General features: G+C 34.6%; 1 protein-coding gene and 1 pseudogene across 2 annotated transcripts in view; both read right to left on the bottom strand.

Annotated features, from left to right (window-relative positions):
* Window positions 1-3,787, bottom strand: part of FEZ2 (fasciculation and elongation protein zeta 2) — a 1,097,840-nt gene extending 1,094,053 nt beyond the window's left edge. The window contains exon 1 of one of the 2 annotated variants that reach the window (XM_044059029.1): window positions 2,879-3,787. In XM_044059029.1, coding sequence (XP_043914964.1) covers window positions 2,879-3,186 — 308 coding nt within the window. In that variant the 5' untranslated portion in view covers window positions 3,187-3,787. The remainder of the gene's footprint in view (window positions 1-2,878) is intronic. The other variant, XM_044059038.1, reaches the window with a different exon arrangement.
* A 1,129-nt stretch (window positions 3,788-4,916) lies between these two features.
* On the bottom strand, window positions 4,917-5,060 carry LOC122792506 (annotated as a pseudogene).
* Window positions 5,061-13,464: the final 8,404 nt, after the last annotated feature.

Genomic DNA, 13,464 nt, shown 5'->3' with positions numbered 1-13,464 from the left:
TTTGTACTGTCTGAAGGTGTGACCCGTGGTGACGCGCCACAATAAACGTTTTGTTCCTATATTTGGATTTTTCGTCATTCTATCGAATATATCCTTAAGGTATGCAAAAAAAGATAAAAAAAAAAAAACACATTGCACATGTTTTTAAGGGGTCATGTGAAAAATAAAAATAAAGTCCTACAACGTAGCATCAGAAAAAGAAATAAAATAACTAAATGGTGTAAAAGAGGGGAGACTGGATTAGGAAACAAAATTATTTTTGTCTTTTTATTTTTTCTTTCCGTTGTGCGACTAATAGAACCAGCCTCCTTAAGGAAGTTATATGATCAAACAGTAGAAAAAACAAACACCAAACAACATACAGAAGAGATATACGGCAATCACTGCTTGATTTTGGAGGGGGGGGGGTGGCAGACGTAATTTTTGTTAACGGGGAGAGGGATTGCAGAAGCAATTTTTGTTAATTAACAGCTGAATGTTACCCAGTAAGTAAGCAACAGTGTTTCTGCATTAAAACATCATAATCATTCTGAAATGGGATTCAACCAAAATCTAGAAAGAAAAAACATGCAGATAAGTGATATAATAGAGACATAATTCTTAAAGTGAACGCGTGAATGAATACACTTAAAGGACTGCAAATGCAAAGAAAGCAATAGAAAGTCTGGCAATTCTATAATATTCTAACTGCGGGCATAAAATTATGTACTGCTACTTCGTTGATTACACATCTTAAGAAGGTACTGCAAAACCACTATAATAAATAGAAACCATTCAGGCAGAAGTAGTTTTGTGCATTTACTCATTCATTCATTTATACTATGCAGACAGTGTACCTTATTTCCAGAGTATTATTTCACCAGCAAAGAACTAATTTTCACAAATAGGGAGGTAATAAGAAAAATGTTTCCCCAATTAATTCCCTATATCAAGAATGAAAGTCAGTAAACTGCACTGTACACAGTAACACATATAAAAGAGAAACATGCTGTGCATTAATACACTGTTCTTGACTGCTGGAGTCCAAAGTCTGTTAAACAATATCAGTAAGAATAACATTTACAAACATAGAAGCTTTTAGTTCCTAAAGCTCATGCATAATCATTATATCACAGAATACATCCTCCACTGAAATTTTAGCAAAAGACGAATGATGATCATTGCAGCTTAATTCTGCAGTGCAGAGAAGCTCTGCAGATGTGGAACATACTTCAGAATAAACCAGTACAGTGGGCAGTCAATGTCAGTCTTGACACAGACAGACTTGCCCTATCAGAAAGTTAAAATGAAAGAACAAAGTAGCTATTAGAATAATAGAAAATATAATGATAGTGTGACTTTTTTAATGCTGCAACTTTTATTCATCAAGTATTCATAAAGCATACAAGGCACTGCGCCTGCTGCAATGCTATACACACATATCGCCACTGTAAATATTACAGTTCTGAAATCATACAGTGGAGTAAGAAAACGTGTGCATTTTGGATAAAACCTTATGCAGCATACAAGAGTGAAAGAAAGAGTAAACACTTTTCAGCTTTCATAAAAAAAAATATCAACTGTGTAAACAGCAAACACATCAGCAGGTCATAAAACAGTAAAATAAGGTAGTCCACACCACACTAAATTCAAGCTCAAGGACCACAAACTACAAGAACTTTTGGTCACACAAAATGCTCTCTTTTCCATGTTTAATAGTTCTACTGACCTTAATAATCACCAATAGCAACTGCTTTTATAATGCAATAGTACCAACATTTTCATAAAATTGGGCAATACAAGATTTGTGTATACAGTCAGCTTTTACTGTCATAAAGTGGCCCATTACAAATAGCACATATACAATAGTGGACATGACTTAATCGCTCTCATTCTAATACTTAGAACTTTTACATTAAATTATTTTCACCTGAACACATTTTCTGCTGTCCTCTATTTGTTACAAGTTAAATGTCAAAGGAAAAAATGGAGAACCCACACAATACAAAATAATTTATGAAGAATCTATATACAAAATAAAGCTGAAATAATTTTGGAATAGAAAGAAAAGCTATATTGCGTCGGCCTTACTAGTATTAGTCAGACATATTGTTAATGCTCGTTTTGACAAGGCTTCCTAAAGTATATTGTTACAACTTAAATCTTAAAAGAGATTTACCTGCTGCACAGAAAGATATTTCATCCAAATAACCAGGTAATATCAATTCCAAGCAAAACTCAGTTCACAGCAGCAAAAAAAAAAAAAAAAAAACACAAGATGACTTTTAATTAGGGGGGGGTCACTGATGCAAATTATAACTATAGTCAAGACAGTATGCCAACTTATTATACTGAAAAAGTGACTACAATAGCATGAAAGATGAAAATATGTGTGGGTCAATAATGGAACAATGTAATCACTTTAAACCACCTTACCCAAACCACTATCAATAATTCCATCATCCCAGAAACTCAAGCTCTTCCAATAAATTGACATTAAAACCTTATAATGAGACTGAAACTTGGGACAATTCTGTTGTGATGCCTACTAGTGATTGCTAATGTTCAAAGACACATGTCTTCCCTTAAACATGATGTTAAATGAGAAAGACTCCCTTAAAATTCACTGGAAAAGGATGTCAATGGTTTGTCTATGAACAGCTGAAAAAGGGGTGAGGGACTTAACGTTATTTCATCCACTTTAGCAGAAGATTGACTTAAAATGCATACCAAAATACATCTCTAAATGAATGCCGGACAAAAGGGACACTTTGACATAGCTGGACTTTGCAGCACTGTATACTGCAAGCTGGAACTGTTAAGTATTGCCCGACACTCCCTCCTTTCCTGCTGTGGGGACTTCAGCCACTAAGAACAGTACAACAAAATGCATACTTACTCATCATCTTTCATGGTGTTCTCCTCTGTAATAGGTTTCACCGGTGCAATATTTTCAGTATTAGTATTGTAGTTATGAAAGCAGAATGTCAGTTTTTCATCGAAGTCATTTACCAGGTCTTCCATTGATTTAAAGCTGCCAATCTCCCCAGAAAAGCTGTTATCCAGCTCTGAAAAGTCCTCCAGCAAGCCACAGCCGTCTGCAGAGTTGGAATTCATCTTATCCAGCCGTTTCTGTGTGTCGGGAGCTGCCTTAAACTCGTAGAACTCTTGCCAGTCCTCATCAAACTGAGCAAGAGGGGCCGCCATGATCACACGAATATTCAGTCGTGCCTGTACTGCTTTCTCAACAGCACTGGTTGCCGGGGCCTTGCTGCCACTTGCTCTTGCAACTACAGAGGAGGGACACAGTGACGTAATGATGCCAAGTCAAATAAATTTCACTTCCGTGTTGAAGTGCCTGTGGCAGAGCAATGATGTCACTTAGTATCGTCTTTCTTAAGGGTCCGAGACAGCAAAATAGAACTGTGTATCTGAAGTTGCTTTCTGTACAGGTCAATGGTATGTTGTTAGGAGAAGCAGAACGTGAAGTGGTGTTTCTTGCCTTGCCTTACAGTTCGATACAACAAAGAAACAGAAAGCTTGTGGTGGTTTCATATTACGAGATTCCTTTACATTTGGTTGGCATTTAAGGAGTTCAATGTGCTCAAAAACAAAAATAGGCTTCTCTTTATGTCTGGGTTTTATTTTTATAACTGGGACATAGATCTCAACCAATCACGGATAAATCTCAACAGAGTCAGAGAACATTGTTCTCAACTGAATCAGTGACTAACCTCATCAGAATTATGGACAAATCCAGACATAATCAGGGACAGTTCTTTAACTGTTAGTATTATTAATTTGAGATGTTGACAGAATAAGAGAGTGTGAATTAAAATACATTTTCTGAAGAAAACAAGTCTACATATCTAATAATTTAAGTAAAATTCACCACCTTTGCTCTAAAGGTCACCAATTTTACAAGAGATTAAAAGGGACAGATACAATTTTGAGTCAAAATCGGTTATGTCCTTGAAAATCAGGAACAGTTGAGAGGTATAGCATCGCTCCTCCTAGATTTATTTATGAAGTTAGATCGGTTTGAGGGTTTTCATTTAAATTATTTAATAATGTATAGAGAAGTTATACAAAGTTTGGTTGTCACTAAGTATATGTGATCTTATAAACATATGAATCTATTATCTGGGAAACCAGAAAAAATAAAATGTTTTCTTTCTGACCATTTGCGTGCTTAAAGACTGAGATGTGGCTTACAGTTGTATTTATTAGAAGAGTAAGATAATGCTATGTAATGCTGTCATCTATTTTTATGTACGCCCTTAGCATTTATGTGCATTTGAATGATCTTTTCTGATGTTCTGTGTGACCCTCTCAAACATTTGTTAACCCACAAGAGCCTGTTTTGCACATGAAAAATTCCATTTCTATGATTCAAATGATTCATTTGTTTGTCGCCACAGCACAGTCCCTCCTTTCCTATCTCTCCAAAGCATAGCTGCATTGTTGACATCAGAAAATGACATTGTATGGATACTGTATGGTTACTGTAACAACTGTGTATATCTTAAAAAACAGTGTATTTTACCTTATTTAGAGTCCTTGATCTGTATTATATGGTATGGTTCACTGTGTAGTATTGGACAGGTTGCAAGAAAATAAAACTGCTGATGGACGGTGGCACAAAATTGTGCACATTATTATTCCCAGTTTCAAATGTCAAATGTTAGATGATGTTAGAGACAATGGTAAAAAGTTGATTCATCATTTATCTGAGAACCAGTGTAGTTGCAGCACACAGGAAAATATCTCTTAGAAAGGTAATTTGGCTGAGAACATGTAAATGGTTCATTTCTCAGGCCCATGCTTACACTTATCAAGGGTATCAGAACTCGTCAGAGATTTGGGATGTATGGCTAGGCTTAAAAAGACCCTTGTGGTGTTAGCCTAGTAAACACCTATGAACTTATGAGTGTTAGAGAAGGAAGACTGATTAAACAATCTTTTTGAGAAAAGTCAACATTTGTTTCCTCAATAAAAAAAAAATCAGTGACCCAGTTCCTTTCTCACCATGGGATTTGATGTTACTACACTTGATCATAGCCAAAAGACAGAGAAGTGATTACAGTCAAGTTCTGTCCTGCAATCTCCCTGTTTTTTATATATAGTTTTAATTCCATTTGAGTCTGTGTAAACTGCTGGTCTTACACAGATGTAAGCCCTAACTTTAGTCAACACCAAATACACAAACAAAATGATACCTTAACAAGACAATGCCCATTTTATACAGACAGTGCAGTCATTAATAAACCAGGTGAGTAATCAGTCTCTTGATGTCTCTACTCAATCAAATTACCTCCTTCAGCATTTCTCATTCCAACCAGTTTCCACAGATACCATCAAAAATATCTCAAACAATTAGAGACTATTACAACTGTCCTAAAATATACCGGCCAAATACCTTGAAACAGCAGCTGAGGCTAATACATATCCAATCTCATTTCTGACAAATCAATCCACATTTGAAAGTGAAGTACCCTCACCTTGGAAAAATAATTCATTATTCCACTGCACAAGGGTGGAATCAAACTATAAACCAATGTTGTTTTATCTCAGCTAGATATTAGAAAAAAGTATTCATACACAACTTCTCAACTGTCGAATAGATACCCAGCATCTGTCATCAACCCAACATGGCTTCCATCTTCATCACATGACATCTACTGCTTTGCTGAATTTTTTAATACTGTCAACACACACACAGAAATTCCAGAACCCTTGTCTCCACCATCTTCCTTAACTTATCAAAAGCTTTTGATACCATCTGCCACCAGAAGCTCTTACATATACCCTCATCCGTAGGCTTCACCAACTCTTCACTGCAGTGGTTTCATAGCTACCTCTCAAACAGAGCACAAGCAGTGAAATGGAAAAATGATTTCTCCGCCTAATTGCCAGTAACTATTGGTGCCCCATAAGGATCTATACCAGTACCAATACTTTTCAAAATATTCATCAATTACCTCTAGACAAATGCTACCATAGTTTAATAAGCTGATGTCTCATCCTTAATCTGCCTTGCCAAAACTCTCTTTAAACTTCAAGACCTTATACAGCAATCCTTTATCAATTGAAACATAGCTAAATAGTCCTGATCTACTATTAAACCTCACTAAAACAAAATTATTGCTCTTTACCACAAAGCACATATTTACCAAAACAACACTACTCACTATCATATCTGCCAACAATACTATGATAGAACAAGTAAACAATATAAAATTACTAGGTGTCATCAAAGATGATCAGATGAAATTTGACCACCATGTATCTCACATGGTTACAAAAAATCATCAAAAATAGGTACATTATGCAGAGTAAATGCTACAGTACCTCACTCACCTAGCTAGACAACATATAACCTCTTCTTTATTAATGTCATCTCTCTTCTATGCTGCCCCAATCTTTGGAAACCTTCAAGTTTCATAACTATCCAAATTAGAGCAATTTTATAAAAAAAATCCAAATTTACAGTAAAGTATAACATTGGAACACATCACTGCCTAGCAGTCTGAGAATTAAACAGCTTTGAGCTACCACATTACCTAATTTTTTCTCAGTTAACTACAATACATAGCCAGAAAATTACCCATCCCATAACAATTTATACAACGCTACCCCTCAAGAAAATTTTATAATCTAGAGAAAAATTACTAGTCACTCTAACCAAATCATTTAATATTGCAGGTCACTCTTGTAATTCAAAGAGTGTAGTTAAACTGTGGAACTGTATCCTACTACCACTGAAATACATTTAGAATATAAACTGGGAGCTCCAATAGTGATTGAAGAGGAAATAAAAGATAATAATGGTAGAGTTGTGGCAGTAAGGAGCTACTGGCTACGGAAGAGAATTGCACTGGCATGTATTTATATTCCACCTAAAGCTGCTATTATGGAGCTTAAGAAAAGTTTGGGAGAAATAATCAGCTTTCTGCAGGGAATATTATTTGTAGGTTGGGACTGCAATTTAGTTTGCAACAGTGAGGATGTATCTGGGGTGGTTAGAAGGGAAAATATAACAAAAGAGGGTAGATTTCTGAAGAAATTTATGAAAACATTTGGTATGAAATATGTAAAGTCAGTAGTAGTAACTGAGAGAATTTACATATTGTTTCTCAAGGCATAATAACTGTTCTAGGCTAGGGAGAAATTATATTTCATAGGAAGATGTGCATTTAATTGAGAGCTTTGAAACACATTCAATAACTATTTCAGATCATACACCAATACAAACTGAAATAAAAATGCTGGATAATGAATTAAAAATGAGACACTGGCACTTTTCCTTCTGCCTATTAAAAAGAGAGGAATTTAAGGAATGGGTAGTGCAAGAGAGAATGTACTTTAGAAGTTATAGCCAGTGAGTGGGATAAAATAAAAGTGGAGTTTAAAATAGGAAAGAAATAAAAAAAACTAGATATGGTTAAGAAGTATGAAGAATTATTTAGAGGGGCTGGCAAAGGTTAAAGTATTGCAGAATAAGGGGAATCTTACAGAACAAGAAGAGGCACAGTTACATAGTGCTAAAGAGAAAATTAGGGAGTACCTGGGTAATATTCATGAGTTTGGAAGATTGTTGTTAAGCAGGTTTTTTTATAATAACTCCAGAGCATAGAAATTTTTAGTACAATAAAGTAGGCACCAGAAAGTATAAAGAGTTGTTGCCATTCTCTAATATATGTAGAGATATTCGAGATATTTCAGAAATTGTTATGGAAATTTGTATAAAGCAGAGAAATGTGGAAATCAAGAAAAAGCACAAATGGAAATATTTATGTAAACCTTAAATATGCCAAGGTTAGAGGTAAATAAGGCTCAACAATTAACAATTAAGATTTGAAGAGATGAGACAAAAATGGTGATGTATCACCAAACTGCAGGAAAGTCTCCAGGAATATATGGTATGTGGTTTTGCAGAAAGGAGGCAAGCATTTGACAACACTAATAGAATGATGACTATCCAGAGGGAAGAAGAATGCATTGTTGCTGGGTCTTGATGCAAGAAAGAATTTGACAGAGTAAACTGGGATTTTGTGAGCAGAGAAATGGAAAGTAATAAGGTTACTTGGAGGATATATGAGGGCTTGGAGGCAAAAATTAAAAGTGGGAGAGTTCCTCCCTGATAAGTTATGTCTCAACAAAGGAACTAGGTAGGGATATCCTCTTCCCCCTTTTTTATTTGTGTTATATTAGAATCACTAGCAAAGAAAATAAGGAACTCAGAAATTCAAGGATATAGTTGGTATGGTAATTAAGAAAAGTTGGCTTTATTTGCTGGCAATATTATTTTGTACCTGATAAAACCAGAAAAGGACATCTCAGTGACGTGGAACATTCTGAGACAGTTTCAAGTTTGTGCGATATAAAATGAATGAAAGTAAAACAAAGGCTATAGCTGTAAACTATATACCCAACATGAATTGGTTCAGCAATATCTATATTCATGGGGACATGATAAAATGAAGTATTTAGGAGTATGGATTAAAAGGAATTATATTATGGCAACTAAGGATGTGTGAAAAGAGGCTAAACAAAAACAGTAAAACAATTAAGAAACTGGAAGCTGTTGTCTATGGATATGGATAGCAAGATATAAGCATGTTTTTAGTCCCTTTAGTTTTATACATAGGTTAGGCACATTTTTAATAAAAAGAGGAAACGTTCTGGATAGTAATTAATACAGAGTTGATTTTTTTCTGGGAAGGAGAGAGGGCAAGCGTCAAATGGAATAAGCTGATACTTCGAACAGAACAAGGTAGTTTAGGATTACCTGATTTGAAGAAATATTTTAGAGCAACAAAGTTAAGGCTATACATAACACATGCAGAAAACTACAATTCAAAGTGGAAAGAGATGATGATGGTGAAGCAGGGAGGAAATTCAGGAAATAAGGAGAGAGTGGGGTTTTGGATGCAGATCCTTAAGAATAATAACAACAGTCATGCAGAATATTATATTCATAAAGTAGCAGAAAGTATTCTAAGAGCTAAGCCAACACAGGGACGGAGAAAGAAGAGTTTGCCAATAGGGATGACTGCAATTAGAGGTACAGAGAATAGGAAATATGGGTCTGGAATTTTCTGGAGGAAACTGGCAAAGGAACAGAGGTATTGGGAACAAATAATTAGAGAGGGAAAAGTAATAGAATGGGAAGAAGCCAAGAAGACATTTGAACTGCAGACTGGAGATTGCCTTCCCTATCAGGAATTGATATCAGAGTATTGGCAAAGAGAAAGAGATAGGGGGATCCTAAGTGAAAGACCTGCACTGGTAGAGGTTTTATTTGAATCTAGAACAGAAGCTGCTGTTAAAAAAGGAATAATTAGTAGGGCATATAAAATATTGCACGACAACCATAGGAATCAATCAGAGGAGGTTAGAAAAGATTGGGAAGAGAGATTGGATAAGCAATTCATAAAGAAACAATGGGAGGAAATATGTATGGCTCCCAAATATGTAACAAAGTCTAGAAGATTTAGTATCTTTGTTTAGAAGTGTTTGCATAGGTTTTTTTATACTCCAAGCAAACTCCAAATAATTTTTCCTCAGGTAGATGGAAATGGTATGGGTGTGATAGGGAAGAAAGAGGTAGCTGGGAACATATGTTTTGGGAGTGTAATGAGTTGGCAGAGTTTAAAATTTATCTACAGAGCAGTGTGTCAGAAACAGATGTAATTAAGGAAATTATTTTTTTGATTTGGGATACAGGATCTGAGTTGCTTAGATGTAGTAAGGCTTTGTTAAGTTTAATTCTGATGGCTCCCAAAAAAAAAACAATAACTAGAAAATGGAAATTAAAATCTAAACCAATCATATTTGAAGTAGTGAATATTGTAATAGAGATAAGAGAGCTAGAAATGTGATCTTTAGATAAATGTAGGAGCAAATTATGTGGAAAAATAGAAATTGTGGGAACAATACATGCAAACAATCCAGAGCTTATCTAAAGAATCCTGCCTTGGTTTGTGATTTACTTATCTTTACTATTAAAAAGAGGTATGACTGCAAGTGATAGCGAGCAGAAGCGCCTTCACATACAAAATAAAGAAATTCCATCTTTGTTTGAATTTCAGAACTTGTAAGCTTAGAGCAACAACTTTACTGTGCTTACTTTATTATTTAGTTGTATATTGTTTGTGCGATTTTATAGATTCATAGATTAGTACTAGGCTAACTGCCCTTGCGAGCCATTTTAAGCCTAGCCAATTATCCCTTGTGAGACTCAAACCCTGACCCTTGTGTTTGTAAGGCAAACACCTTAACAATTAGGCCACCCTCCCAACCCTTCTCAAAGAAGTTGATTTAAGTCCTCTTTGAATTCTGTGGTAACTGATTTTGATTATTCTTTTTTATAAATATGTATTCATTTGAAGCTCTGTATGGATTTCTTAAATCAGCAGATATTTTGCAGTAATTGACAAACACAAGGCAGGATTTTTGCCAGGTCAAAAATTTAAGAGTTCACAGATACCAACATCTGATACATCTCTGATGGTTGTTAATGCTAGAAGCATCAATAATAATATTTTTTATTGGAAATTTTACTATTTTCCCACAAGATTGGTGTTGTTAGTGTTCTGTCAGGGAATAAATGTTTTAAGTGTAACAGACATTCTAACAAAAAATCAGGTGGATGTGTTATGATAGGGTTTAAAATAGTTATGAGACCTGTGATTATTGCATGTTCAGTGATAACACCAATACTGTAGATTGATTAACTGTGACAATAAAGGCAACCATAGAACATATAGCAATTGTTTGAATGTATAGACCACCAATGTCAAGTGCAGATGACCTAGAGGAATTCACACATTTCTTGCATGAAACAAAGGAGGAAAGAATAATAGTGGATGGATAATTAAATTTACCAGAAAAAGACTGGAATAATATTTATTCAACAACATTAGTAAGGAAATTATTCACAACATATGTTCAGGAGCAACAATTGCTTCAGATTGTAAAAAAAAAATACCAGGGAACAGAATATACTAGACATTTTTGTATTCATAAAGAAATTACTGTTACTTTGTGTCATGTTTTACCACTGTTAATGTGCAGTGATCATGGGGTTATAAAGGTTAATTTGTTGCTAGATAATTCTGCCAAACTGAAATCTAAACCAATGCACAGAAGATTAATTGCAGATTATATGGAAGCAAAACAGTTGCAATGTAAAACTAATTGGAGTGCTGCATTCAGTGGAAAAGCTGCAGAAGGAATATAGAAAGTTTTGAAAGAGAAATTGTTTGAGTGAAAAAAAAAATGTTTAACATCAGGATTTAGACATACAACATCAGGGGAATAGATTTCCATAAGAACAAGATACCTGATTAAGGTGAGAGAAAAATATAAGAAATGGAAAATAGGTTGAACTACAACTTTGAAATTGAAATAAACAACCTGGACAAACAAATGAAGCCTAATGTGAGACAAGGTCAAGTAAAATTTGAAAAAAAAATGTATGTAAAGATACTGAACATAATATAAAACTATTTTATACATACATCAGATGTGGAAGGAGTAAAGACATACAAACTGATAAACTGTGTGAAGATTCAAAATTTTATTCTCTGACACAACAGATTATAGATGCATTTACAAAATCTTATGCAAAACAGTTTGGGTCCACAAGGGGGTGATAAATTGTTCTAGTGACATCCAGGAAACCTCAGATACTGGAATCAAATTAGATTATATTGAACATGAACTATGCAAACTGGATCCAAACAAAGCACAGGGAGGAGATGGAATTAGTAATTGTGACTTGAGAACACTTCAGCAAGAACTTATAGTACCATTATAACTATTATTTGCTAGGTTGTATGAATATGGGGAGATTTCCACAAGATTGCCGACATGCACTTATTAAACCTGTCTTTAAGGGAAAGGGGAGTAGGACAAACCTAGAGTTATACAGACCCTTAAGTCTACTTTCATGTTGTGGAAAATAGTGGAGAAGATAATATTGGATAATATATTGTCAGAATTGGAAAGGTTGGGACTTGAAACCATATATCAACCTGCATATGTTAAAAATGGATCTTTTACCACCTGTAACATGATGTTCTATGACAATATAATAACCATTATGAATGAAAACTTGGGCTGTGATGTAATTTGTATAGATTTAACTTTAGAATTTGACAGTCATAAACAAAACACTGACCAATAAATTAGAATGACTAGTACTGATGTACTCTTGATAAGATAGATAGCTGCATGTCTTACAAATAGGACATGGTAAGTATCATACAGTAACTGGGCAGGTGAAATTCTTGATTACAGTTAGGGTGTCCCACAGGGGTCTGTCCTAAGCCCTTACTTGTTTAGATTGTATCTTTCAGACCTATCTTTTTCATCTGAGGTGTTCTACAGTCTGTATGGAGATGACCTGAAATTAGGTAAACTGGTTAAATGTGTTAAAAATAGGGCATGTCTGCAAAAGAACTTGACTAAATTAACCATTTGGGCACAGGAGAAGAATATGCTCATAAATACATCAAAAACTAAGCACATGAGGTTTGAGAGACATAAATCGAAAGGTGAAATTTAATACAGCACACAGTGATTGAAATTGTAGATTCACTTAAGGACCTGGGTATATGGGTAGATCCAGCTTTGAGTTTTTCTAATCATATCAACCAATTGGTTGATGATAATTATAGAACTATAGCTTGTATAAAAAGATTTATAAAGTCTAGGAAGTCAGAAATACCAAAGTCATTGTTGATTAATTACATTAGACATAAACTTGAGTATGGAATAACAATATGGAAACCTTATAAGAAAACAAGCATGAGTAAACTGAAAAAGTACATTGGAAATATACCAAGGGCATCCATGAATGTGAAAATTTAAGTTATTATGAAAGACTAAAATATCTGAACTTGTACAGTGTCTCTTACAGATATCTAAGAGGAGTTCTTATTCAGGTATATAGGGCATTTACAGACAACTGCCTCTGTGAATATTTGGCATTATCAAAAAGTACTAGAGAATCATCAGACAACCTATGTAGATGATTCTACAGGAATGAGAAGTGTACTAATTGGTTCGCTGACAGAGTAGCTGATGCATGGAACAGACTACCACACTACATTAAAACAAGGACTAGTTTAGATAATTTTAAGAACAGCCTGAACACTTATTATGGGAGCAACTTCGTATATTGGCAGGCTAGAAGGGCATTAATGCCTGTGCTTGAAATATTTGCATGTATGTATGTATATAAATGTTTTGGAGCAGGAATAATGTTTAAAGGAAGGCAGGGATTGACCAGTTTATGTAATGGTGGTTTGATTATATTGTACAAAAGAATAAATGAGTTATATAATGTTTGTAACAGTGAACAAGTCATTATGATTTATTTTATTTTATATGAATGCAAGTTTGCCTGTTTTACAAACGATAATTCAATAAAGGTGTTTGTGAGAAAAATACAGTCAGACAAGGCCAGTAAACAAA

This window comes from Protopterus annectens, chromosome 1.part2 (genome assembly GCF_019279795.1).
Source record: "Protopterus annectens isolate FY-2018-M chromosome 1.part2, PAN1.0, whole genome shotgun sequence".
Taxonomy (NCBI): Eukaryota; Metazoa; Chordata; order Ceratodontiformes; family Protopteridae; genus Protopterus; species Protopterus annectens.
This window is presented reverse-complemented; position numbering and strand designations above follow the sequence as displayed.